The 27,720-nt window shown below is 45.4% G+C and overlaps 1 protein-coding gene across 1 annotated transcript in view; it reads right to left on the bottom strand.

Annotated features, from left to right (window-relative positions):
* Positions 1–14,036, bottom strand: part of KIZ (kizuna centrosomal protein) — a 93,524-nt gene extending 79,488 nt beyond the window's left edge. Inside the window, exons 1-2 of the mRNA XM_065401784.1 lie at positions 13,930–14,036; positions 415–477 (exon numbers count right to left, since the gene is read on the bottom strand). Of these exons, the coding sequence (XP_065257856.1) occupies positions 415–477; positions 13,930–14,036 (170 nt within the window). The remainder of the gene's footprint in view (positions 1–414; positions 478–13,929) is intronic.
* Positions 14,037–27,720: the final 13,684 nt, after the last annotated feature.

Raw genomic sequence — 27,720 nt, 5'->3', positions numbered from 1 at the left:
TTTATGGGACATGTAAAATATCATCCTTTTTTTAAGTTATCATAAAAGGCTACACTTTATGCCCAGGGTGGTAAACTTCCATGACAATTGTCTGAAGCTTCCTCATATGAATTAGATCACCAAGGTTTTGCAGAAAGTCAGTCTAACAAAGTCATACACAAAGTTTCAGTAATAATACAGAGTAAGGAGAATATGGTTACATTTCATTAGACACTCAAGGCATTTTTTATCAACTGTTTCTACTACTGTAACAAACAGACATTTAATAAGCTCTTATATTATATTGAACATGTGAATATTAAATTCTTTTAAAAACTGACAAACTTTACAATGATATTTCAAAAGCATTTAGTGATCTCTACATTGTCCTAATGAAAATAAAATAATGCATAAGTAGAATTTTAATAGGCTTACATGTATGTATCAGATTTGCTGTACTCAAACAGTTTTCTTTCCAATTCCAGCCTCTTTGTTTCACTAAAGAAAAAAAAAGGGAAATACAGAATGATCAAGCCATTGTTCAAATGTACAACTTAAGCTGCCAAAGAGTAAAGAAAACACAGTATAAATTCTTTGGGGCAGAGACCAGCATTTTTATTACGTGTTTATACAGTGCTAAGTACAGAGGCCCATGATGCAGCTGGACCTTAAACTGTCAGCAAAACAGCTTTCCCTTGAGAATAAAGAGTGAATCCTGGGCAATGCTCTCCAGGCACATTAACAGTTAAATAGGTAAGCTTCTTTGTTTCTAGCACATAGCAGTGGAAAATTTACTCACATTACGTTTCATTTCTTCATAAGAAACAAATCAGCCAATCATAGGACACTGTTGGGCCTACCAGCTACATTACCCTCCTGAAGTCAGAGCCCCACAGGAGGGCTTCCAAAACTGGTGACTGGACAAACAATACTGAAGTCCTTGAGAGATGCCAAATCCATTGCACTAAAAGCCTGGTCATCAGGACCCAACTTTGTATACATGGTCCACATGGAGGTTTCCCGTACACTGAAAGTGGTGGTCTAAAGTCAACTGAGCATGGGAACCTACTCTACTTGTCGACCTAGCCTTCGGTATAAAGACACCTTGAAGGCCATCCTGAAAGCATGCAAGACAGACATTAGAGCCTGAAAGCTTGTTGCACTGGACAGACCCAGATAGAGAGATTTGTGCCATGAGGGCATGTCCACTTTTGAGGAGCGGCATGAGAGGTCTCTGAAGGAGAAGAGAGCTCATCGTAAGGACATCGCCTCAAACCCTCCCCCAACAACGAGTACACTTGCAAGACATGCAACCACATTTGCAAATCCAGGATTGGACTTGCTTTTCAGGTGAGAAGCCATAAAAACAAATAAACCCAGAACTCAAGTCAACACGACCTAAACACTCGTCCATCAAAGCGACAGGAGAATCCAACAAACACCACCAACAACTAATGTACCAAAATAAGTGTGATTCAAATACAGAACACAGCAATACCTCTGTGCAACAACTGGGCTTCGAGGAAAATAAACAAATACTTCAAATGATATGAAAGACAAACTCTGTAGCTGGTTTATGGACAACCTTAATCAAGAAAAAATAGCATAACAGAAAAAAAAAAAAGAAGAGGCCAAAGGGTGATGATGATGACCTGATCGCACAGCTAAGACTTGTGCATGGAGGGACTGGGTTCACTGCAGGAGCAACCTTGCCATCAGAAACAAGATTCCCCCCCAGACCAGGATACACCAACTCAAAGCAGTTCCTGACCCTGCCATAATAGATGCAAAACCTGCAAATCTCTCTTCACTGCTACAATGATCAATATTCCCCACAACACACCTTTCAAAATCCATGGTTTCAACACATGCCTATCATAACCTGTGGTGTACATCATCTAGTGCAAATGCTTCAGTAACAACTATGTGGGTGAAACTAGACAATAACTATGCTTCCAAATGAACTCTCTCAGAAAAATGATAAAAGACAAAAATGCCATGTCACCCGTGGGTGAACACTGTTCAGAAAGCAATCACTCCATATCTGATCTATCAGGCCACCATCCTCAAAGGATGTTCAAGATTGACAAGTTCAGCCTTGGGCTGTCTCAATACATCAAAGATGTTTACTGTACAAGCTTGGTGAATATCAACATTTCTCAGGTTTCCACACTGATCTTAGGAAACCAAGAAGATTGGAGTCCATACTAATATAAACTTAGCCTTGTCCTTCTGGGTCTTCTTGTACACCAAGCATAGGAGATGGCTGCAGGAACAAGGAACCACAAGTAAACCACAGGAACAAGGCATCCATCTTACAAGTTTGCCTCCACCAATGTCTGAAGATGACTGTGGTCTTAAGGTTTGATCCACGTATGTACTTAGGTTCCCTAAACCCCAGATTTAGGTGCCTAAGTCTCAGGTTTTGCCACCTAAGTCCCAGTCTTCACTGAGATTCACAAAATTCTTACTGAACCCCGCAGGCACCTAAACTCACTCAGCACCTAAGTTTCTGTCTCTGAGCACGCACGCTGCTGCCTCCTGCTAGGAGCGTGGATGCCTATCTCCAGCCTAAGCCCCAGAGCAAATCACAAAGCAGGAGAAGATAGGTGAATAACAGCGTTCAACTAACTAAGCCACATGCAGGGCCCAATCCAGTAGGCATGTTTAGAGGCTGCTTAGCGGATCAGGTCCCATTCACAATCCAGAGGAAGAGGAGCCCACGTTATAACGTTTAGTCCAGCAGTCAGAGCACTCATCTGGCATGTGGAAGATCCAGGTTTGACTCCCAGCCTCTCGACCAGAGGGGGAAGAAGGGAGATCACTGTGCAAATCCTATGTCTCAGGTGCACACTCTAACCACTGAGCTATGGGAACATGTGAACATGACTCTATAGTCCAGTTGTTAGGGCACCCACTTGAGAGGTGTGAAACCCCAAGACCAGTCCCTCTCCTCCAATCACTCTTTCATTATTCAACTACAGTACAACAGCTTCAAGAGAAGAGATGGACAGAGCCCCACATCCGAATATCTCATAGCTCGGTGGTTAGAACAGTCACCGCAGAAGGGACTGACCCCTGTTCAAATCCTCTCCCCCCCTTTGGCAGAGAGGGGGAAATTGAACCTGGGTCTCTCACAACCCAAGCAAATGTTCTAACTGCAAGAACCTCCTCCTCCAGCTGTTCTGTGTGAACATAAGAATGGCCACACTGGGTCAGACCAATGGCCTATCTAGTCCAATATTCTGTCTTTTGACAGTGGCCAGTGCCAGATACTTCAGAGGGAAGGAACAGAACAGGGAAATTATTAAATAATCCATCCCCTGTCATCCAATCCCAGTTTTTGGCAGTCAGAGATTATGGGACACTCAGAGCATGGGGTTGCATCCCTGAGCATCTTGGCTAATAGCCATTGATGGACCCATCCTCCATTAACTTATCTAATTCTTTTTTTAACCCAGTTATACTTTTGGCCTTCACGACATCCCCTGGCAACAAGTTCCACAGGTTGAGTGTGCATTGTATGAACATTGTGTCCTGCTGTCTGGAGTGCCACAACAGTCAGAGTACCAACCTCAGAACAGACTGTTAAGAAGCAAGACACAAGTCCCAAACTGGCTGTGATTTCTATACTTAGATTTCATCAACTAATCACCAAGTGTAAACTCCTCAGGCACTACACCAGCCTTAACAAGGAGTCACAGACAGTCTCCTTAGGCACGCCAATCTATCTTGCCACCCAGATAAGCTTGCTTTTGTGATAGATGATCCCTTACACTAAAAATCACAAAAATATTCAGGTTACTCCCTATCTCAAAGGACCAGTCACTTATCCCAGGTCAATTGCACCTCAGATCCCACACCAAAAACAACACTTGTAGCCAATATTATAATAAACTCTTTCAAGATTTATTAACTAAGGAAAAGAAATAGGACAGTTATTTATAAGGTTAAAGCAGGTAAACATACATCAACAAATGAGTTATGGGATGAAGTCATGCACACCTCTCCTCTTCATGGGTGGAGGATGAATGCAATTAAAGTCTTTGCCCTTTGATGTTCCACAATGGTTCATTTTGTTTCAATGGGTCTTCTTGATGGGGAAGGACCTAGCACCTTCTGTAGGAACCCAGCATTTTACTTTAATTAATGCCTCTTTCCTGTTTGATGACTTACACAAATACAGAGGGTTACAATGCAAACACTTACTCCAACCTTATAACAAGGGGTATTGACCTTATAAATGAGATTATTACATGCAAGTGATTCATTACGTCTAAACACCTATATTAACAATACTAACACACAGGTGAGCCAGACTGGTTTCCAGCTATGCATTTCTCAGTGTTCAGCTGAGACCTAGGACCTTGTGTGATGCTGGCAGGCCAGGTGCCAGCACATGCCACGTGCTTCCTTTTGTTTGTTTTAAACCTGCAGCCTATTAATTTCCTTGGGTGACCCCTGATTCTTGTGTTATGTGAAGGGGTAATTAACACTTTCTTATTCACTTTCTTCACACAATATATGATTTTATAGATCTCTATCTAATCCCCACCACCTTAGTCCTCACTCTTCTAAGATGAGCAGTCCCCATCTTTTTAATCTCTCCTCCGACTGAAGTGGTTCCATACCCCTAATCATTTTTGCTGCCCTTTCTATACTTTTTCCAATTCTAATATATCTGTTTGAGACAGGACAACTAGAACTGCATGCGGTATTCAAGGTGTGGCCAGCCAATGGATTTCTGTAGGGGCATTATGATATTTTCTGTCTTATCTCTCCCCTTCCTAACAGTTGCTAACATTGTTAGCTTTTTTGACTGCCACAGCACATTGATTGGCTCCTGATTCAGTCACGAACATCTGATCCCAGCCTGATGGTTTAAGCTACAATACCATTTCCCACTCTCTGATACAACAGATAAAATGTCAACAGGAAATATATTGCTTAGTTTGGTTTTTGAGGATGTTCATTTTCCTTGGTCCCACTTGGGCTTCCCACCATCCCTATAACTGGCTTGTATGTCAGGTGTTTGATTTAACAAGGGTTTTACTGAAAGTGGGATCTTCATGGAGTTCCATCAAACAAAAATGCTTAAAGTGTTAGGGATCAGATAGTCAATGTCTGGAGTATCTTCATCTAGGAAATTCTAAATGGTTAGTGTAAAAGCCTAGAGTAGCCTGAAATGTAACTTTGCCTAATAAACTAGGTGCAAACCTGATTCCCTATATATCAGTTGGAGATAGTCGCTTTAGCCCATACCTAGTTTTTTTTAAATGCAGGTGGCATCAAACAAACCACTTACTGTGTCTTTTTCTAAGCCACGCCACACTGAGGACACCTTTATTTTCACATAAAAGACCGTCAGTCAGCTTGAGGCTTCCCTTTGGCTCACACGGTTTGCAGTATGCAGCACTGGCTCTTCACAATAATGTAAAACAGTTTGTTTAATAGGCAAGACTAGCACTCCTGAGCATTCTACCAGTGAGTCCAGGGGAATCATTTTCAAGCCACACAGAATCTTCAGGTTCTAGAGAGGAAGGATGATCAAGTGGTTAGGGTGCAATCTGAGACTTAGGAGTCCCAGATTCAACTCCCTGTTCTGACACAAACTTCCTGTGCGACCTTGGGCAAATCACTTAAGGCTTGTCTAGACAAACACTTAGTGCACGGCAAGCTGGGGTGTAAATCTACCCCACCCTAGCCTGCCACATAGTAAGTGTCCATGTGGATGCCACTGTCACACACTAAAAAGTTCCCAGATGCACTTTGACCTACCCCATTTTGAAACGGGAGTAAATCAAAGAACACTAGGGAGCTTTTAGTGTGCAGCAACAGGGTCCACATAGACACAGTGTGTGGCAGGCTAGTACAGGGTGGATTTACACCCCCACGTGCTGCAAACTAAGTTTGCGAATAGACAGGCCCTTAAACTCTCTGCCTCAAGTCCCCATCCATAGAACAGGGATAACAGTACTTCCCCTATCTCATGCAGTGTTGTAAGAACAGGTACCTAGAAGATTGTGAGGTGCTCGCATACAACAGTAACGAGTGCCATAGAAGTAGGATAGATCGATTTGTTTTACAGTTGCCTATTCTGCCATCCTGATATTGACTAATCAGTGTTTCACAACCGAAGTAGCATCCAAACTTACTAGTGTAGGGCTGCTTGGGGGAGCCAGTTCAGGAAGCATTAAAGTGGAGGACACAAGGCTGCACTGAGCTCCAGCTGAAAAACTAATATTTCCTGACGCCTCAAAGTTACAATCTCCTCATCCTGCTCTAAAATAAGGCAAAGAACCTTATATTAGGCAAGAAATTGGTTAAATTTCAAGATGAAAAGTATGATTTCTTCAGAAGTATGAAAGTTAACACTCTCAGAGAGAGCAGTTGAGACTTGAGAGAGACAATGATTTGCTGAGACAGTATGACTGTTCTACTTCTCAATTCCAGGAAAGTTGTTATTGTCAAAATCTCCTTTAGCAAACTGTTCTTCTGCCTGCATGTGTGAACTGGGACAGCTATATCAAAGCCTGTGCTACAAAACTGCATAGGTGTGGTGCATACAAATATCTGTTAAAATGGAAAGATAATTATTAGGTCTGTAGTTTTGAAATCCTGTTGTAGAGGACAATTAAATATTTTCCCATATGCTAAGTACAGCACTTAGCTATATAAGTTATTTACTTGATTTTTCACACCTCTCATATAAGAAGATTCCGCTTCTCACCAACTGTCATGCAAAATTATTTAAGTGTTGAGTAATCACAACATGCTCAGATCTGTACATAATACAGAAGACAGTCCATCCTCCAATGAGCTCACTGTCTTAGACACCAAGGGCTTGAATCTCCACCACCTTGCACCTAGTGTAGCAATTAGCACCTGTGCACATTGACTTACACAAATGGTAACATTTTATATCACGTTATCACAGGTTGACATTACTATACAAGGTGCAGGGCCTAGGAGAATGAGGACCAGACAATAAAGTCCAAAATATAATCTCATACATTCAACAATAATGTACACTCTTGTACACTGGGGGAAGAGGGGAGGGAGGGCAGGAATCTTCATGCAATTGGTGGATTTTTATCGTATGTTCAAGTCTTAGGCTAGGTCTACACTATGGGGGGGGGGGGTCGACCTAACATATGCAACTTCAGCTACGTGAATAGCGTAGCTGAAGTTGCATATTTTAGGTCGACTTACCTGGCTGTGAGGACGGCGGCGAGTCGACCGCTGCCGCGCCGCCGTCGACTCCGCTTCCGCCTCTTGCCGCGGTGGATTTCCGGAGTCGACGGAAGAGCCATCGGGGATCAATTTTATCGGGTCTTCACTAGACGTGATAAGTCGATCCCCAATAGATTGATTGCTACCCGCCGATTCGGCGGGTAGTGAAGATGTGCCCTTAGTGGCTTATTCTTAAAATGTCGCACTAAAAGAGTGTGATTTGAGGAGGGATTTAAAGGAGGAGAAGGGAAGTCACTTGGAACTCCTTTCTTCTTCAGCAAAAATAAGATGGGAGGGGAGAAACATAACCAAGCAGCAGACCCCTTTTATGCGCGTATCTTCTTAATACTGTCCCGATATTATGTTTGGACATAACCAACCACTTAAGGGAAGAATGTAAACAACTACAGGATGATGCAAAGCTGTCAGGCCATTTAGGGGCAATATTAACGTTCTTTGAACTTACAGATACAGGGTAAAATTTTCAAAAGCACCTGTTGGGATTTAGGTTCTTAAATCACTGGGGTGCTTTTGAAACTTTTAGCCTTAATCTAGTAAGAAAAATCCTCAGATTCTAAACATTTTTTTTTTTAAAGTGCCACTTAATCACTACAAAATTTTGAAATGGCCAGTGTTCCCATAGGACCTACCTAAAGGCAATGTAACAGAAGCCTTTGCAGCACTGGTGTTAATATCATTGACCATACTAGTGCAAACACAAAAGTAAACAAACATGCTAATTTAATTTCCTTTAGCCATGGGGGAAAGGGAGGGAAAGAGTATGTGCCAACTGGAGAAGGCCCACTGGCTATTACTCTTTTTAGACATCTTGTTAAAGCAAAACTAGATAGAGCTGTTCAGACATATCCTGAGTCTGGCCAAGATATACTTGGCACAGAACCTGGAGTGGAGACAGAAGTGACATTATGCCACCTTTCTGTTCCTGATCCTGGGGAGGGAGTCACTTAAAGTTGCTTTAAATTACAGCAGCTGGTGACAGCATCTTAAGGGTGGGTGGTTTCAATGGCACAGGATCACCAGCATAAAATTTCCCAGCGACATTCTCTGTAGCAGGCGTGGGGTCAGGGAGAGAATGTAAGAAGCAGATGGCATAGAGCCAGCTCTCCCGGCTTTATGCCACCTGGGGTTTCCACTATGCAAGAGGAATCACCACCTGGCTTTAAGCCAGCTTTCCATCCCTCTTTTCCCCTACAGAGTGATGCTAAGAGGAAGGCACTTGGCCAAGTACTTGGACCATGGCTTTTAATCTTTACATCAATATTGTACTAGAAACAATAGATGTGAAAAATGTAAAGTTGTTAAGATTTTTTTTTTTTTTTTAAGGCTATGATATGCTAGCTACAAGTAAATACTGTCACTTAGGTAACAGAGGGGTAGCCGTGTTAGTCTGGATCTGTAAAAAGCGACAGAGTCCTGTGGCACCTTATAGACGAACAGACATATTGGAGCATAAGCTTTCGTGGGTGAATGCGTCTGACGAAGTGGGTATTCATCCACGAAAGCTCATGCTCCAATACATCTGTTCGTCTATAAGGTGCCACAGGACTCTTTGTCACTTTTTACTGTCACTTAGGTTTTGCATTACCACCAAGATCTTGGACAGGTGGATTTTTTAAATCCAGAAACACTTTCTAATTGAAGCAACTTATTATATCCAGTCTCACTATCCTGCTTTCATGAACACCAGGGGTCTCAAACATGCAGCCTGCTGAGTTATTTGCTGTGACCCGCCAAGTTCCCTGTCCCACCAGAGTTATTTCCTGTGGCTGCCAAGCTCCCTTCACCCGCCGCCCTCCCTCCCCCACAGCGCGCCATGTCCCTGCTCCTCTGCCTACCTCCAGGCGCTTCCTGCCACCAAACAGCTGTTTGGCAGCGCTTAATGCTTTCCAGGAGGGAGTAGAAGGAGTGGGGAGCCGCGCTCAGGGGAGGAGGTGGAGAAGAGGCAGGGCAGGGGCAGGGATTTGGGGAAGGGGTGGGAAGAGGCGGGGCCTCATGGAAGGGGTGGAGTGGGGGCAGGGCCGGGGGGGACTTTTGTATCTTTATATGAAAAGGTGTCAGCGGTGTGGCCCTCGAGCCAATGTACTAGACCCCATGTGGCCCTCGTGGTGATTTGAGTTTGAGATCCCTGATCTACACTGTGCTTAAAAATCTACTCAATTGGACAGCCTTAAAAGGTTCTTCTACACTATTCATATATGGAGATATACCTATCTCATAGAACTGGAAGGGACCCTGAAAGGTCATCAAGGCCAGCCCCCTGCCTTCACTAGCAGGAACAAGTACTGATTTTTGCCCCAGATCCCTACATGGCCCCCTCAAGGATTGAACTCACAACCCTGGGTTTAGTAGGCCAATGCTCAAATGACTGAACTATCCCTCCTCCCACCCCACGAGTCAGATTTTTAAAGGCTCCCCCTCCAGGCTTTGTAAGGTGGTGCATGGGGACACAGCACCACTCAAGCTTAGCCCAGCCATCCCTCTGTCATGACAGATGGGCAGCTGGGCCAAATCTGAGTGAGGTATTCAGGTGCCTAAAGATGCAGATAGGTGTCCACTGGGATTGTCAAAAGCACCTATCTGCATCTTTAGGAGCCTAAATACCTTTAAAAATCTGGCCCTAGTTGCCTTGGAAATAGTTAGGCCCAGCCCCCCTCCACACGGAGTCAGAATTAGGGTTGAGGTGCTGGGACAGAGGGTGCATATATTTAATGGTGGGTGACACGTTCCCCTGGTGTTATCTGAACCAGTGATCTGCTGGGTCACTCCAATCCTTGACTCTGGGAGACAGCCTTACCCTGCTCTGCAGTGAGAACCCCCACTCCTGGGCTGTTCACGCACAATCTCTGGCATGTAAGCTGCAACTTGGATTGTGCAATCAAATGACACTAGCCAAAATCTCTGGTCCCAGACACAACCCTAGAAACCTCCATCTTGCAGTGTCCAGTTATGCCCACTGGACGCTGCAAGCTTATATGAGTTTGTCAATTTAACAAAGAAATTGATGTGTACCCGGCTTGTTATCCCAAGGGGAGTCCCTGATACATTTCAAACCAAACACAGTGCTTCAGGTAAAACAAACAAACATTTATTAACTATAAAGATAGATTTTAAGTGATTGTAAGTCAAAGCACAACAAGTCTGATTTGGTCAAATGAAATAAAAGCAAAACGCATTCTAAGCTGATCTTAACACTGTCAATGTCCTTACAAACTTAGATGCTTCTCACCACAGGCTGGCTGGTTGCCCTTCAGCCAGGCTCTCCCCTTTGATCAGCACTTCAGTCACTTGGTGTGGTGTCTGTAGATGTAGGTGGAAGAGAGAGAGGAAGAGCATGGCAAACATCTCTCCCTTTTATCATGTTCTTTCTTCCCTCTTGACTTTGCACCCCTCCTCAGAGTCAGGTGAGTATTACCTCATCACAGTCCCAAACTGACCAAAGGAAGGGGGGTGACTCACTTGAGAGTCCAACAGACACTTTTGTTGCTGCCTAGGCCAGCATCCTTTGTTCCTGTGAGGCTGGGATGGGTTTGTCCCATACCTGCCTTGATGAGGTGTGAACTGCCCCTCTGCTCATAGAGAGTTTTTGCCTGGGCTTATTTTAAACCATGAAGATACATTTTCAGACTCTCTCTATATATATGAAATTACAACCTATAACTATAAAATTACTGTAACAACAATTACTATAACATCACTATAACAACAATGCTCAGTGCATCATGAGCCTTCTGAAGACACCCAACATGACAAACTTTGCATTGGATACCACACAATCATTTTACAAGGATGAACATGGGGGTGCTGGGTGTTCCCCCGAGGTACAGAGTGTCACAGTGGGTCACAAAAAGACAAAAATGCAGTTGGTGGATTGCCTTAGTAAAAAGTTCAGGAACCTCTGGCATAGACAGCAGCAATATAAACTTCCCAACAGTGCTCCATCAATGTGACTCTGTGCTCTCAAGGGACCGTTTTTGTTCAGACTCCATGATCTCTTTTCAAATTGCCAAAACCACCTGCTAATTATTGTCAATTGTAGTGGTGTTTCCTGCAATGCACACACTTGTCCAGTAGGTAACTGAGACTATCAATTCATTTCACACAGATTGAGGTATTACTAAAGGCCAAACTTTTTAAAAGTGACTAGTTATTTGGGGTGCCTCAACCAGAAATACCTTAAAGAATCCTGATTTTCAGCATCTCCTGAAAATCATGCCCCTTTAAAGTGTGTCATGCTGTGACCCAAAAACCGAGGGCACCTAAAATCACTATTTTTTTTTTAATTTAGGCTGTAATTATAATAACTTACGTTACAGAAGCATGCATTTATATGGCCCTTTAAACATGTGTGTGTCCTCAAAGTGTTGGTTTCTATTTTTGTTTGTTTAAAAGTGGTGTACCATTTTGAAAATAGGGCCAAGTCAAAGTGCCACTTCACTTGAAAAGCTCAGAATATCAGCAACAGATCAGCAGCTGTTATAGATGTTATTCACAATACCAGCCTACACATCACAAAAGTGGGGTGTTAAAAAAGCTAAATAATTAAGAAGTTTAAAGCAACAAAGAGTCCTGTGGCACCTTAAAGACTAACAGATGTATTGGAACATAAGCGTTCGTGGGTGAATACGTCATGCGTCTGACGAAGTGGGTATTCACCCACGAACGCTTATGCTCCAATACATCTGTTAGTCTTTGGTGCCACAGGACTCTTTGTTGCTTTTTACAGATCCAGACTAACACGGCTACCCCTCTGATACTTAAGAAGTTTAACAATCTGTATACGTACTTCACACTCAACAGCAAAAATATAACTGCCCGAAATGAAATAATAAAACAAAAGGAATTGGCAGAAGTATCATCTTTTGAGACATTTAAAGCAACTTAGGCCAAAATGTAGTTCTGTTTAAAAAACAAAGTTTTAAACACTCCTAATAATAGAAGTGGTTTAATGACTCCCCCCGCCCCCCCTAATTTTTCAAATGAGGTCTTTTTAAGTTTGCATTCAGATGTTCTCCTGCTGCATGTGCAACAAACACCGTGGCACTGTGCTAGGTTACCAAATGCAGGAACATTACTTAGTGCAGTAGCCATCAGACTTTTTTGTAGACTCTCACTTACTCAGAGATCCCTTCTTAGGCCCTGGCTCGGAAACTTGCTTGGTGTCTATGCAGTATCCAACTGACTTCTGTGAGGCCCCACACTACCAAAGGAGTCCACCCACACAGAACAAGCTGCCGGGGCCAAAGATATCACCCTCCTGAACTCTCAGTCCCAAATCCGCACTGTCCACCGAATAACCAGTTCTTAGTTACATAAATACGTAACATTGGGACAGTATTAAGACAACATGAACATTAAGTGGTTTTACAACAGCGGCTTGGTTATGATCGATTTAGTCTCTATGTTGTTTATTTCCTTTCCCTGGACTTCCCATTTATTAGGGCCAGCTTTGGGGTGTGAGTGTAGGAGGAGGGAAGTCAGATGGATAGGAGGAGCTAGAGGTCTACAGCAGTGTGTGAGGCAGACTGACAAATAGAGGCTGGAGGTGGGGAGGCGAACAGGGTGCACGGGGAGGGACAGACAGAGAGGGAAGTTGGGCGGGGGCGGGGGGGGGGGTCAGACAGAACAGCAAAAACATGCAATTGATGGTGACAGAGGAACAGACAGATGAGGAACCTGGGGAAGGAAGGACAGAGACAACGGGGGCCCAGGAAGACGGGGCAGGCAGAGAGGGGGGCTGGGGAAGGACAGACAGACAACGGGGGCACAGGAAGACAGGGCAGGCAGAGGGGGAGCTGGGGAAGGACAGAGACAATGGGGGGCCCAGGAAGACGGGGCAGGCAGAGGGGGGCTGGGGAAGGAAGGACAGACAGACAACAGGGGCACAGGAAGACGGGGCAGGCAGAGGGGGGCTGGGGAAGGAAAGACAGACAGACAAACGGGGGCCAGGAAGATGGGGCGGGCAGGGGGGGCTGGGGTAGGACGGACAGACAACAGGGGCACAGGAAGACGGGGCAGGCAGGGGGGGGGCTGGGGAAGGACAGAGACAACGGGGGCACAGGAAGACAGGGCGGGCGGGGGAGGCTGGGGTAGGACGGACAGACAACAGGGACACAGGAAGACGGGGCAGGTGGGGGGGGGCTGGGGAAGGAAAGACAGACAGACAACGGGGGCCCAGGAAGATGGGGCGGGCAGGCGGGGGGGGGCTGGGGAAGGACAGAGACAACGGGGGCACAGGAAGACAGGGCGGGCGGGGGAGGCTGGGGTAGGACGGACAGACAACAGGGAAACAGGAAGACGGGGCAGGCAGGGGAGGCTGGGGAAGGACGGACAGACAGACGACGGGGTCACAGGAAGACAGGGCGGGGGGGCTGGGGAAGGAAGGAAGGACAGACCGTGGGGGCTGGGGAAGGACGGACAGACAACGGAGGCACAGGAAGACGGGGCGGGCGGCTGGGGAAGGACGGACAGACAGACAGACCGACCACGGGGCAGGCAGAGGAGACGGGAGAGCACGGACGGACACACCCGAGGGCAATGCGAGGGGGCAGACAGGGAAGCTCACAGGAGACCGACGGACAAGGGGACTAAGGGGCAGAGACGGCCCCAGCGCCGGGCGGGCTGGTTCGGCTCCCCCCGGGCCCGGGGTTAAGCGTACGGCGGGGCCCGGAGCAGGCGGCGCCGACCCCGGCTCCTCACCTGTCCCGGAGCCGCAGCTGGAGGCTGCCCAGGATCGCGCAGTAGCCACCGCCGGGCTGAGGGCGCCGGGATCCCCCCGCGGCGCCGGGCCCGGGCGCCCCGCACATGTCGCCCTGTTTACACCGGTGTCCTAAGCGACGGCTCCCAGCATGCATTGCGGCCGAGCGGACCCCGGAAGAGCTGGGCGGGAAGAGGAGCCTCGCTCTCAGTCCTGACCGCGGCCTAGGCCCCGCCCCCCGTTGGCGGCAGCCTGGGAGGGGGCAGGGCCTCGTTCTCCCTCCCTCCCCTAGTGGAAGTGCAGCCCAGGCCCCGCCCCTCGCTTGTCCATAAGCCCCGCCCCCAACGTCCCTTGTTGCTTGGGGGGGCGGGGGCAGGTTCCCCACAAAGGCCATTGTCAGACCTTAGTCACCTGGCTCCTAGGAGCCGGCCCCAGCCCTCCCTGGCTTCTAGCAGCTGCCCCCAGGGCTGGAAGAAAATAAATCGATGCCCCCCAACTGTGCCCCCCACCCCAGCATTGTTGCCCCTCACTGTGTCCTTATGGCTCTTCCCTGTATAGCTGCCCCAAGGGCCTGTTTTGGGGCATTAATCCATGCCATAGGATTACATCCCAGAATCTCAGTTTCCGTCTAAAAAGCCCAATTATCATTTTAACCCTTTAACCCTCTTGGTGGTGGGGGAGTAGGGTGACCAGATTTTATAGGGACAGTCCCGATATTTGGGGATTTTTCTTGTATAGACTCTGTCCTGATTTTTCAATTTTGCTGTCTGGTCACCCTATGGGGGAGTTAAGCTTGAAAATGTGCCCCGAGTGTTACCGAGGTAGTAACGTTTGCCTGAGTCTGCAGACAGCTTGGTAGCAGAGCTCCCTGGTGGTGGCTTCGCCCAGTCATCCCACTCCATGCCCTGTGAACTATGATTCTTTGCTCACAGATTTTGGCTTGGTTTTTTTCATGCTGCCATGTAAACCAGTCATTTTGCTGCAGCCATTCATTCAGCGTTTTGTCTTTAGCTCCTGCCTGCCGCTGCCTCTTGCTCCCCACAACTGCGAATTGATTGGATTGGATTACAATGCATGTGCCCTGTAGGGTTCCATGAAACATACTGAACTTCCCTTACATTCCAGAGACGCTGTTTGTGATGTCCCCATGCCACAGAGTGGGGTTATGTGTTTTCCTTTAACCTTTCCCATTTTTTCCTTATTTTTTTTAATTGATTGCTGTTTAATAAATTGTATTTGCTTTGAACTGTATGAAATGATCAGTGAGTCAGGGAAGCATCCAGTGCAGAGAGAGCACCCCGGAGTGGGGACACCTTAGCCCCTGCCCTAAGTGACCACGTCCACGACAAGATTGGGGGTTGAGCCCCCCCAGGAATCTTGGGCCCATCCTTGTTGGGGTTACGAGGATTCTGCCACACAGGAGAGTGGAAGGGGAGCCCTCGAGGTCAGGCAGGCCTCTGGGTAAAGGGAGTGGGAGTGAGGATTCTGATCCTTTCGCTAGCCCATTTCAACGGGGTAGTGTATAAGCCAGGAAAGTTCCCCACAACAGGGGCACCATTCCCCTGCCTACATTGGCATTGTTGGCAGAATGGAGGTGGTGGTCAACAGCTCACTAATAGAGCTGACTGGGAGAGGCCTAGTCCTGCTACTCACATGAGTAATCTTTAAATACAGCAGTAATTCTGCTGAAGTCACTGGGCCTACCCCTGAGAGTAAAGGTCTGAAAGATCCAGCTTCAAATCAACTATTAGAGGAGGTTCTCCCTTACAGTTAAGGATCTGGACTGGGACTCACAAGAATTGGGTTCAGTATTCCTGGGTTTTTGTGTACCCACAGGCAAGTTTCTTATTCTTTTGGTGACTCATTTCCCCATTTGTAAAATGGGGGAAATACTTTCCCAAGATGTTGTGAGACTAATTCCATAAGTAGTCGGGGGGTGCTCAAATACTCTGGTAAAAAAAAGTCCAGCCTCTAAACCAGTAGTACTCAAACCTATAACAGAAGAAATGCTACATTGAGTGGAGGTGCAGACAGCTCCAAAAGGTTTAAATGTATTTAGAACAGAAAAGTGATCAGTACACATTGATAATAAAATGATTAATGGCATTTGTCACAATCACCCTCCATTAGAATAACTTTCCTAAAGCTAACACACTAAAGCATCAGTATTTACCTATATTCGTTGATTACCCGTGCAACACAGATAGTGTGTGTGTGTGTGTGTGTATTTTGCGTCACATTTCCTTGACCCTGCCCCTGCCCCCGGGCAATAACCACATGGCAGTCAGGGCATCACTCAAACTTGTGAAGAGAGCCACATTCCCGGCTCTAAAGAACCACATGTGACCCAAAAGCTGCAGATTGAGTAGCCCAGTTCTAACAGTAACCGACCACTTCTGCAGTTCAGGATACTTCTGTCAGTTTTTAGTGTTCTGTAGCACTACTCCTAGTGAATCTCAACACTTCTCAGTTTCAAATTCGGATAAAAAAATTTAAATTTAAAGTAAAAGGCATTACTGGATACCTGCAGTAGTACTTAACAGCCCCTAAATTAACTTCCATCACTTGAATAACCATAGCTGCTGCCTGGCTTAGCCCTTACATATCCACTACAAATAAATGGCTCTCATAAAGATATGGGAGGTTTTAGCTCATGGAAATGCTTACACACAATAAGTCACATATGCAAAGGATTTGCAGATTTGGGAGACTTTTATTATTGAATCCACACAAAGTGTGATTAAAAGAAAAACCCTGCTGTTCTATTTTCTTTCTATTGAAAGCACATAAATGCTATTCAGGCTTCTGTTGCAGGATGATTTCATACCTACTGACAACCAGAAAGGCAGTTTTGCAACTGACCCCTGTCTCTACCGTATTCCGAACAAAACCCTGGACCTGAACATGCCTGAAATTTGGGAGGTTTGAAATCTGGATCTGGAGCCAGACTTTATAAAAGTCAGGTCTATCAATGCCTGATGTTTCCTCCAACACCTACCGGGAAAATAACTGAACCATGTTCAGAATATATCAGGCTGCTTAAAATAATGAAATAAGTGCTATATTGTCTGCTCTGCTCCTGCACCATGGAAGTCTATGGGAACTTTGTCATTGACTTCAGTGGGTCCAGAATCATAGCCCCCACTCTTCCCCATCAGTGTTTCCAACACACAATTTTCCTCACAAGTCTTGCTATATGTTATGTTTTTCTTAAAGCGCCAGCAGCTGGAGTCAAATGATTTTGTGACAATCTCCGCTTCCATTTCATTTTATTTTTTTAAGTAAATGTCTAGCTCTCCTGGTTGTGCAGAAAAAGTTGAAAATGTGATTCTAGCTAGAGTACCCTAAAGGTTCAAAACCTAGAAGGCAAATAAAAAGAGGTCAAAATGTATTATTTTTAAATCTCATGATTTTTAAGCCAATCTCATTGTTTTGGGAGGCCTGACTCATGAGTTTTGCATGCTTGAGTTTGTCGACTCTCCACACTGTGCAGGCTACATTGAAAAGTTCTGTGGCTCCTAACCATAAAAGCACTTCCCCAGCAGCACTGGGAGGAGCAACAGACTGAAGCCAAGACAACCCTCATCAGTTTCACTCTGATCTCCTGCTGAATCATCGGGGGAAAGGTAAATTAAAAATAAATAGAGGTGCTACAGCAGCCCCATAATTCAGCTTGTGTTGAGTAACAATAAAATCTCTTTTCCATTCCTGTCTGCTAACACCGAAATCAGAATAAATACTATCCCACTTTTGATACTGTATAAAGTAAACATTAAAGAAAGAGTGTTATTCCAAAATGGCATCCATGAGACACTGTCTGCAGGTTGAGCACACCATGATGGGGCACTCACCTTCTTGAGTGCCACCTAGCAGCTGGCTGTGAAACTGCAGTCCTTTTCTCACCATGGGTGCCTCCCTGCAGGTTGCCAGCCAACTTTGGTAGGTCTTCAGTGACTTGGCCCTCTGGCCGAGTCAAAGTCCAAATGAACCCCTTCAGGGGTTTTAAGGATTCCAGCAAATAAAAGTCTCTTTGTCTTTGGTAGAGTCTTCAGCCCTGCTCTGGACTCTTTAAATCCATCCCTTTGTTCGGGCTCCCAAAAAAGGCCCCCTTTTGGGGTTTATGGCACTTTTCCTGCGGCCAGTAGGGGAATCCAGACTTGCACACTACTCCAGGTTCCAACCCAGGGATCCTATTCACAGTCAGCAGCCTTACTCCTTACTCCAATCTATCACTGATATTTCGCTGGGCCTCTTCCTACTGGACCCATTTTATCTCTCGCCCTATCTCACAGGCAGTATCCTCAGGTTCTTCTCTATATCCAGGCCAGAGAGGAGCACTCTTCCTCACCCCTCTGGTCCCAGCCAGGAACTGACCTGCTTTTTGTTTTTTGATCTTTTTTTGGCAAAGCAGACTTGACTGAATAGTCTATAGCTGCCACCAACTATAATTCCTCAGTACTTAGTGGTTTATAGTCTCTTGCACTGCCTTGTGTCTTTCAAGTAATACAACACCTTTTTACTAGTACTCTATTTCCCCAATGTTTTTACTAAATAACAATGTACTTTTTGTTACCTTAAGACATTTGAATTCCTCAGAAAGCTTTTTCCTTTCTTTATCAAAGCCCTTACCTATGCATAAAAGATGATCAATTGTTTCTTCCACCTTATAGTATACACATAGTTCATCTTTGTGTCTATTTATTTGAAAAAGACTTTTGTTTAATCCACAATGGCCCGTTAGTATTCTGAACAAAAGAACTTCATTAGAGCTATCAACGCCCTGAAGTACATCATTATCCTCAACTCTAGGGCGCAATTCAAAAAATCTTCTTCCTCTTTTTTCACTAATTCTAATTTTTTTGCCGTTTCTCTTTTAGATTTTTCTGTACTAGGCTTTTGAATTCCTGTTTACTCAAGGGTATTTCTATGTCAATCCATCCATTTCTTACAATGTCATCAGCTGCTTTGTCCTCCATTTTGTTCCCTGTTGTCCCAGTATGTGCTGGAATCCAGGTTAGTGCTACATGTATCCCTCTGTATTAACTCTGTGATTAGAAATATAATTTCATTGATCAAATCACTTCAACATACTGAGACATTCTGTTTTATTGACAAAAAGCCTGAGATTGAATCTGAAAAAAAAAATGATGCTGGGCATACATGCCAGATCCAATTTAATACTAGCATTATTTCTACTAGTTTGGCTGTCATGACAGCTACATACTCGGATATTCTTTTAGATGTACTAATTCCCAATTTTGGCATACAATATGCCATCCCTACTCTGACTGTTTTTTCTTCTTTTTTGGAACCCTCTGTATATATTTGACAAAACTGACTCCACTCTCTAACAATATACTGTTTGGTACTTTCATCACTGTAGCTCCCATTAACTTTGGCCCAGAAAGTTAGGTCCAGTACTTTCATTCATAGCGTAACATGCATTTTCCTAGAAGCTATCTGTAGCATGCATATGGGTGGTGTAATAAATGCACCACATACAATGTGTAATGCCTGGGCTTGTGTGTGTCAGGTGCAGGAGTGGCAGAACTAGAGGATGGTGCGGCTAATCCCCCACAATTGAAATACTGAGGGGGAGGGCTGATTTATGTTTCTGCTCCCACGCACCATTCTGCTTCACCTTCTGGGAACCAATGTTCCTTGTAAACTGTGCTCACATGCAACTGAATAGGAAGATTGGGGCAGGGAGCAGGTAGGAACCAGGGGATCAGGCTGGAGCCAGAAACAGCTGTCCCTGGCAAGAGATATGCAAAGTGCAAGGACCTAGCCTGGAGCCAGCTGCCTCCTCCCTGAGTCTTACTAATCCCCCTTGCTCCCCATGCAGCGCATCCACCCCACTCCTCCCTCTGCCCGACTCCCCCATTCAAAGCAAGCTTCACCACCTCTGGTGATTTGAGTTGCATAGAGGTAAATGGGAGCAGAATTTTGCCTGAAGTGTTTTAATCCTTCATTTACTATACAGCAGCTTTTTAAAGATAACGGGCCTAATTATCAATTCACTCAGGTGCCTTCATGCTGCTCCAATATTGTAAAGAGGCCTTCAGTACAATTCAGTGAGACTTTATTGGCATGGCAAGCTGGACAGGTTTTGCCCAACTGAAAGCAAAAGACAGAGCTTTCAGGTATCTGTCTGAGGCTGGCACAACCCTCCCAGGATAGGGTTACGCCTTGTGTTTGAGGTTGGATCCCAAATCCATTTGTCACTGTTGGTCATTCCTGATTTGGTGGCAGGTACAGCGATCTCTGCCATCTCTCTCCTTTCTCCCAGGGTCAAGCTCAGTTTTTCTTTGTCGCTTTTCGCTGAGACCTTTTTTTTATGGTTCCTGATAATATGAGGAAATATCTTTCTTGACTGAACATGGGTAGTGCCCTGATAACACTCCTTTGGCCAGGGGCCAGCTTGCAGAGAGCTGCAGTAAGAGCTCTATGCAAGCTTTTTTTTCCCTAGCCCTCCTGCGCAGGGGACAGATCAAGGCCACGTTGAGAGTATATCCAAAATACACTGCACTTTAGCTATCCTCTGCTTCCCACACTACACAGGGAATCATGGGAAGCACTGGAAAGCCACAGAATAGAAGGCGAGCAAAGGTCGCTTAATTTCACTTTTGCCCCTTGCCCTCTTGTGATCGAATGGACCCCTGTATTCACACCCTACACACTATTGTAATAAACTTTGTACAAAATATGCCTTGCGAGTTATTGTCTGAAAACTAACAACTTGCTGGTCAATAAGATCATGGTGAAATGTGTCTTGCAACATTATGTATAAAATTATGGACATAAGCTGAAATTATGACTGAAGTGTGGTTACCAGACAAGACTGGGGAAGGGGTAAACCTGTTCCTCAAAGACAAAGGACAAGCTAACACCTTAGCCAGGTGTCATCAAAGCTGATGGACAAGCACCTGTCAATTGGCCATTCTTTGGCAACAAAGGGGGGCAGGAACAGATCGATGTGCATTTTAACAACCAACAACATGGAACCTCTTTCACCATGAGACGCCATGTCTCCGTCCTCACAGGGGTAAGGAACCTTATCTAGGGGTGACCCTCAGGAAAATGCATTACAAAGGGTGACTGGATTATAAAAGTGAGGGGCAGAAACACTCCAGGTATTCCCTCTTTCTTTCTCTCCCTCTTTCACCTAAGATGACAAAGAAACCAGCGATTAGACTCTGGGGAGGTTTTGATTTGAGCATTTGGTCAGCCCTGTTGCTGTGAACCTGCGGTAAGGATTTTACCTTTAACCACATCTAGCTTGTTAAGTTTTAGTTACTAGAAAGCAGTGTATCTTGATTTCTCTTGTAACCATTTCTGACTTTAGTGCCTTATACTTGTACTCACTTAAAATCTCTCTCCTTATAGTTAAATAAACGTTTATTCTTTAATCAAAACTAATCCCATATTGTGTTTAAATTGAACTGTGTGGGCAACTCCAGTTACAAAGCAAACTACTGTATAGTGACCCCTTACAGGGACAACAGACCTCTAATATCTGAGCTGCCCAGGAAATGGCTGGACAGCGCAGAACATGTTTGAAGGGAAATTTAGGACTGGGAGTGTGTTGGGGTCACCCTGCAGATAGTAACCAAGGCTGCTGGAAGTCAGAGTGTGGCTGGTGTGTTGCTCGAAGGTGTAGTCAGATGTTCGGCTGCATGTGTGTGTTCTGTGTGCCGTCCCAGTTCTGCGCAGACAGCTGGCACAGCAGACCTCGATCGAACTGCCCAATGACCACAAGATCCGTTAGGTACGAAGGCACCCGGTCAGGTTTATTGTCGATGAAGCACGGTAATAGCACCTGGCAGACTCTAAGAGGATACTAAGACATGTATGCCCGTGACAATGGATGCAGCTCAGTGACTGTCGGGACTTTCCATCCACCACCACCCCTTGCTGGCCAAATACACTCCCTCTGAGATACCTCTTAATATACGTATTGCCCCTCTGATGTGGCTAGGTGCCATCCATTACCTTGTACATGTTGGTTCGATCAAAACATCTCTATCCATCAAGCTGTCATCCTGACCTTATGCATGTTCCTGTTATCTTTGGGGAATGTGTGGATAGCAAGGTGTTCTGGTACCACCCTTCTGGAATGCATTTGCATGTGTTCTGTGCCTAGCACTTCTTAGGAATGTGTGTTTCTGCAATATCAGCCTTGTTTTTGCCAGATTCTGTGAGCAGTGCCTGCCTCTAGTTCACAGCCTGACTTTGCTTTATATTAGCAAAGCTTTGACTGCTCTAATTCAAGAGCTTATGTCTCAGGCTCTCTTCCTACTACAGCAGGCTGCTGTGGTCAGAGTGGCTGGACCCAGCTGTAGCTATACACAGACACTCAAGGTGTGACCTGCATGCTGTTTGGCTGTCTGTGAGCACCCCATATTGGGAGCTACAGCAGCAAAGCATTATGAGGCATGTCACAGGATATACCCCTCATTAGCATACTGGTGCCTCCTGCTAGTCGTACTGGGGATTAGCTCAAGACCAATGCGTATGTCTGTGTCTGCACACTGGCATCCTCTTCTGGACTCGGCATTCTGCCTAGTTCATCATCTGTGTTTCCTCCTTCTGGGGGGTGGGGGCAGCGGGTATCTCTGTCAAATAGTCCAGCCACTTCCCCAGTGGCAAGTGGGGGTGGGGGGGGATCCAGGCCCACTCACTATACTGGGCCCCAAACCAGGGACCTATAAATAGCAGCCTCCTGCTGCTGCTCCATAACCTCCATCAATGCTGCTCTATTTCCCTGGGCCACTTCCCCATGGCCCCAGCGCCGTCTTCATCTTCACCCTCACCTCAGGGCACTCAGCTCCTCAGTCCCAGGAGCCAGCCACTGCTCTGTCCAAGGCGCTTACCAGTCTCTCAGCCCTCCAGGGGGACAGTCCTTACTCTTGGAGCTCCCAGGAGCAACTGCCCCACTCAACCCTGCAGCTCCCTTTTATATAGACCTGCTGGGTCCTGGTTGGCTGTTCCTCACAGCTCCTCTCCTATTGGCTGCTTCCCACTCAGCCTCCCCAGGGCACTATTAACCCCTTCTCTGCCAGTATGAGGTGAACGCCTGATCACAAGGCATCCCAGATTTCAGAGCAGGTGGTGACACAACCCCTCACTAGTCTGGATTGCACCCTGAACTGTGATACCTCTGTCCCTGCCTCCGGGGCAAGAATGGAGTAACTGAGAATCAGTCCTACCCTTTTTAACTCTCTCTTATCTAGCAGAACATGTGAAAATGAGTCTGAAAAAAAGACATTGGCTGAAAAGGAGAAAGATTGGCCAGATGGGGGCTTTTACCATAAGACTGTTCTCCTTCTAGTGCCATCCACCCTAAAACCAGCCCTGATGAACACATGGGATTTGAAACAGGAACGAGGGCCCAGTGAAGTTCCCTCCAACAGACGTACTCATTCATGTGTGTTTCCCATGACTTTTATTCTTTAGTCTCAGGCAAGTGTGTGCTACTGTGAAGGAAAACCCTGAAGGAGGAGGCATTACAAACCTAGGTCCATGCTGACACTGAAGGGCTCAGAACTGACTAAGGAATAATTACTCACATCCCTGCTAACTAGCATCAGTGCACTATTTCCTGACTCACTGAAAGCTTATAATGAGGAGTGGTTTGTTTGTGTTTTTTCTTTAGTATTTAACACTTCTTTTAAATTGTTTTAGTTTAAGTTTTCATATAATCTGATACGAGCCATAAAACTGTCAAAGAAATTGATCTTGAGCAGTTTATGAAATGTACTTTGAATCAAATAATGGTTTTCCCTGCGTAACGCTTAAACTAAGGAGTCTCCTGCTTCAAATGACGGGATTGCTGCCCACTAATCTTACAGTTTTACATGTTCCTTTTCAATTATGGGCGGGGAGGAACTGTGTGCTTTTAATACCGCACTTCTCTTTGGAGGTTTAACAGTGTTCTGCAGGGGGCAGAATGTGTCTCACTTTGGTTTCTATCTGACCAAGGGCTGACTCAGGTGGAAAGAGTGAAATGGAAAAGAAAGGAGGAACAAGATGAAGAGCGAGGAGTAAGGAAATGCATAAGAGAAGTGAGGGAGGAGGGTGTTAGAGAGAAAGAGGGAACTAAATAAGTAAGTGCCCACAAAAACTGTCCGTGCTGCTTCCGTACCTGGCAAAGGCCCCAGCGGTCTGAAGATTCTTCCTCTGTCCCTGCATAGAATAGCACCACCTATTTCTAAGCTGCATTTATACCCAGCTGCATTTGTCTATGGTGAAGCCAGCACTGGTTATTGTACAATCCTTTTTAATTTTACACTGCTTCCTGCATGGTTCTTGAGGGGACTATCCAACCCCCATGGAAGTCAATGGAAAGACCTTCTTACTTCAGTGGAGCTGGGTCAGACCCTAGGAGCACAAAATACAGCGCGAGGTTAAACTTCAGGCTCCACAGGCCATTGCACCACCCAGCAAGGTCAAGAAAATGGAGGGGGGAAAGCCAGTATGTATGTCTGCCTTTTTCACTATCTGGTTCTTTCTTTTATTTCTGCCCTAACTTCCACAGGCCACTCATTTCTCCTCTTTTTATTTTTTTGGTGAGGTCTCCTGCCTAGTTGTACTTGTCAACTTCTTCGGGTACTCCATTCTCTCCATTGGTCACTGTTGGCCTCTCCACTCTGTCTCATCCATCATTTTCAGATCCCCTAAGATTAACCCCACTCATTTGCTACAGATCGTTCTTTGTCATGGTTTTTGGTCTTTATGTAGTAGTGGGTTCAAGACTTTTCCTCCCACTTGCAGAGTCTACATTCAATGAAATTTTGATAGTTCACACTGAGGACCTGCCTCTCTGTGACGCAGAGAGGGAGGTAACACTTTTATCTCCCATCCTTTGGCTGTTAAATATAAAAGGGATGGCTGGTTACAAATGGCAATGAAGTTAATGATAGATACAAGAGACAGTTGACAATTTCTTCTCGCTCCCCTGCCACCACGGTGCTGTAGAAATACAGCAATGTAGTTCTGATGCTGCTTTATTGAATACAGATTTGCATAAATTGGAACTGTCATCTAGCAAAAAAGGGCGTTTTGTATGCCCTTATTTGACTTGTGTGCAGCTATGCATTTAGCTAAACCTTGCCCACAAGTCAGGATATAACTGAGTAAATTTTCAATTAGATTTATAATACATGCCCTGATAACTGAATAAAAGACGCACGACAAGTTTACATAATGTCCATAGAGGTCTTTTTGTTAATGAATCAAATCCTAATTGAAGAGCACTAACAATACGTTAATAATCGAAAAGCAAACACGACTAGTGAACATATCTCTGCAGAGCAGTTGCGTGGATCTATTTCCTACTGTCAGCATCAGTCCATGACCAATAGTCATAATTAACATGTTGACTTAAAATTTTAACAAATTTAAATGTAATGAAATACTTTTATTAAATGCTACAATTCCTTGAAACCCAAGAATTACTTGTCTCTGATGTATAAATAACCAATGTATTGTCTTCATGCAGAATGTATTTTTGCATCCTTCAGTACAGGTAAAGTGAGTTCTTGAAGCAAGGGCCTGGATGAAGTAGAAGCTGATGGTGTTAAAGTCTGAAGAACAAGACCATACTGTTTATAACTACACAATGTTTATCAAGCACCCGAGGTCCTGATCCAAAGCCCATGGACGACGTGAATTTTCGATTAGGCCTATAGAATGAAAGTACAAATAAATGTCAGTTTATTAATACCTGTTGTGTCTGGGCTAATTCCTGCCTTGATCGGGAATACTGCTACAGTGGGTAAAGCAGTGTTGCATCTCAGGTGGCTGGGAGCTACCGAAATCAAAGTGTTTAGGTACAGTAAAAGCATGAGCTTGATTGATCCCGTCTGCACGACTAGCACTAACGGTGCAAACCTCTGAGCGTGCTTAGTGGATGGGATCCCCTTCAAAATCCAGCTGGATAATGTTTAGCCCTGTGGTTAGCGCACTCACCTGGGACATGCGAGACCCAGCTTTGAGTCCCCAATCTCTGGCACAGGGGAAGACTGGATTTGCACAGGGATGTCCCAGCACTTAAGAGGGTGCTCTAACCACTGAGCTATGAGATATTCAGATGTGAGGGAAACCCTCAGTATCGCCTGTTGAAGCTGTTCCTTTGTGGATAAATAATGAAAGAGTGATTGGAGCACAGGGACTGAACTCAGGGTCTCCCACCTCTCTGTTGCGTGCCCTGACCACTGGACTATGGAGAGTCAGTCAGTCTTCTCCCCTCAACCTGCCAGCAGAACAAGCATTGGGCCAGAGAGCACTCACTTCTGTTGGATGAGTTTTACTGTTTTAAAAATCAACATTAGGCATCTTTCTTCACTCCTGGGGGCAGAAAGGCCCAAGAAGAAGCACTCCATAAAGCAGGAAGGCCCCACGCCATTCAGGGCTTTGTAGGTCAAAACCAACAGTTGAAATTCCACCTGAAGGCCAATGAGCCTAGTTTAGATAATGGAGTACTGGCATCATGCACTCAAGTGGGATACTCCACTTGACAAGCTTCAGCTTCTTGATTAATGGATTTCGTGTGCAGCCCTCATCAGAGCTAGAATCTACATGCCTCAGGGAATCTAACCAGACCCCCAAGTTGTGCACTTTGTGTACAAACATTGGCCAGATGCCTCCAATCAAGAGAGTCAATACGATCTCAGACAGATTTTTCCAGATGTATAAACAAATCTGTGTACTTGAGCATTAAGCTAAGTAATTTGTCCTTGAGACTGAAGTGCCCAGATTTACACTTGTAATTCAGAAGTGGACCCAAAAAACAGGGTTGTAAGTTTTGCAGTTGAAAATTGTACAGTCATCAAATAGCATGCCTGCCATGTAGCACCCCCTGCTGGCCAAGCATGGCGCTATAGTGCCCTGCCTCCGTTTCCCCTTCTTTCAGGACACTTTCAGAATGCCACACACTTCAAAAATTAAGACAAAATTTCCCTGCTGGGGTTTTACTTTATCAAATTCAAATAAAGTTGAAATGAAGTCTCTCTGGCCTGTAGTCTCTCCCCTTGACTTCAGGAGGTTGAAAAAAAAAACCCCACCCTTCTTGGGGCCCATTTCCAGACTCTTAGGAGCTCACCACTTGCTTCTTTCAGGAACTCCTTCAACAGCTCTCTGTGCAATTCTTTCCCCTACCTCCAGGGACTGAGAAACACCCACAGGTAGCAGTCCTCCCATCTGCCACTATCTGTCCTGTTCTGAGGGAAGAGACAAAAATATATACAGCCTTCTTCCCAGAGACTGTTCCGATTGGCTGGGAGAGAGGAGAGCCTTGCCCCACTACAAAGCTCCTGGTCCCAGGCTCTTAAAGAAACAGTAGCCGGGGTTTTCCCCAAGCATTAACTACTCTCCTGTGACCATCTTCCTTTCTCTCCCAACAAGATCTGGCCTTCCCCAGGTCTTCATCCACTCTAAAATTCCCAGGAATCCTAAAGGGCTATACCACGGAACTAAGTGTTGACTGGCCATTAGGCATTACTACCCTTAAGGGGCCAGTCACCCTGTTACAACCCCAAAAGGGCCATCCTTTTGAACATGTGATCCTTTGTGTCATGTCAGGATTTGGACACATTTTATCAGGAGTCTGGTTCTGATAAGCAGAAGCTTCATAAACAAATTGTTCCTTCTTCTTTTTCCCCATAAGTATGTGAGCAGCTCAGCCCAGAATTTGGTTGGCCCTTGCATAAACCAGTTCCTTTGATTGGCATTTTAGAGGCGTGAGTGAATTAATCTAATATTTTGAGTGGATTATTAAAAGAGTTTTACTTGAC

This window comes from Emys orbicularis, chromosome 3 (assembly GCF_028017835.1).
Source record: "Emys orbicularis isolate rEmyOrb1 chromosome 3, rEmyOrb1.hap1, whole genome shotgun sequence".
Taxonomy (NCBI): domain Eukaryota; kingdom Metazoa; phylum Chordata; order Testudines; family Emydidae; genus Emys; species Emys orbicularis.
This window is presented reverse-complemented; position numbering and strand designations above follow the sequence as displayed.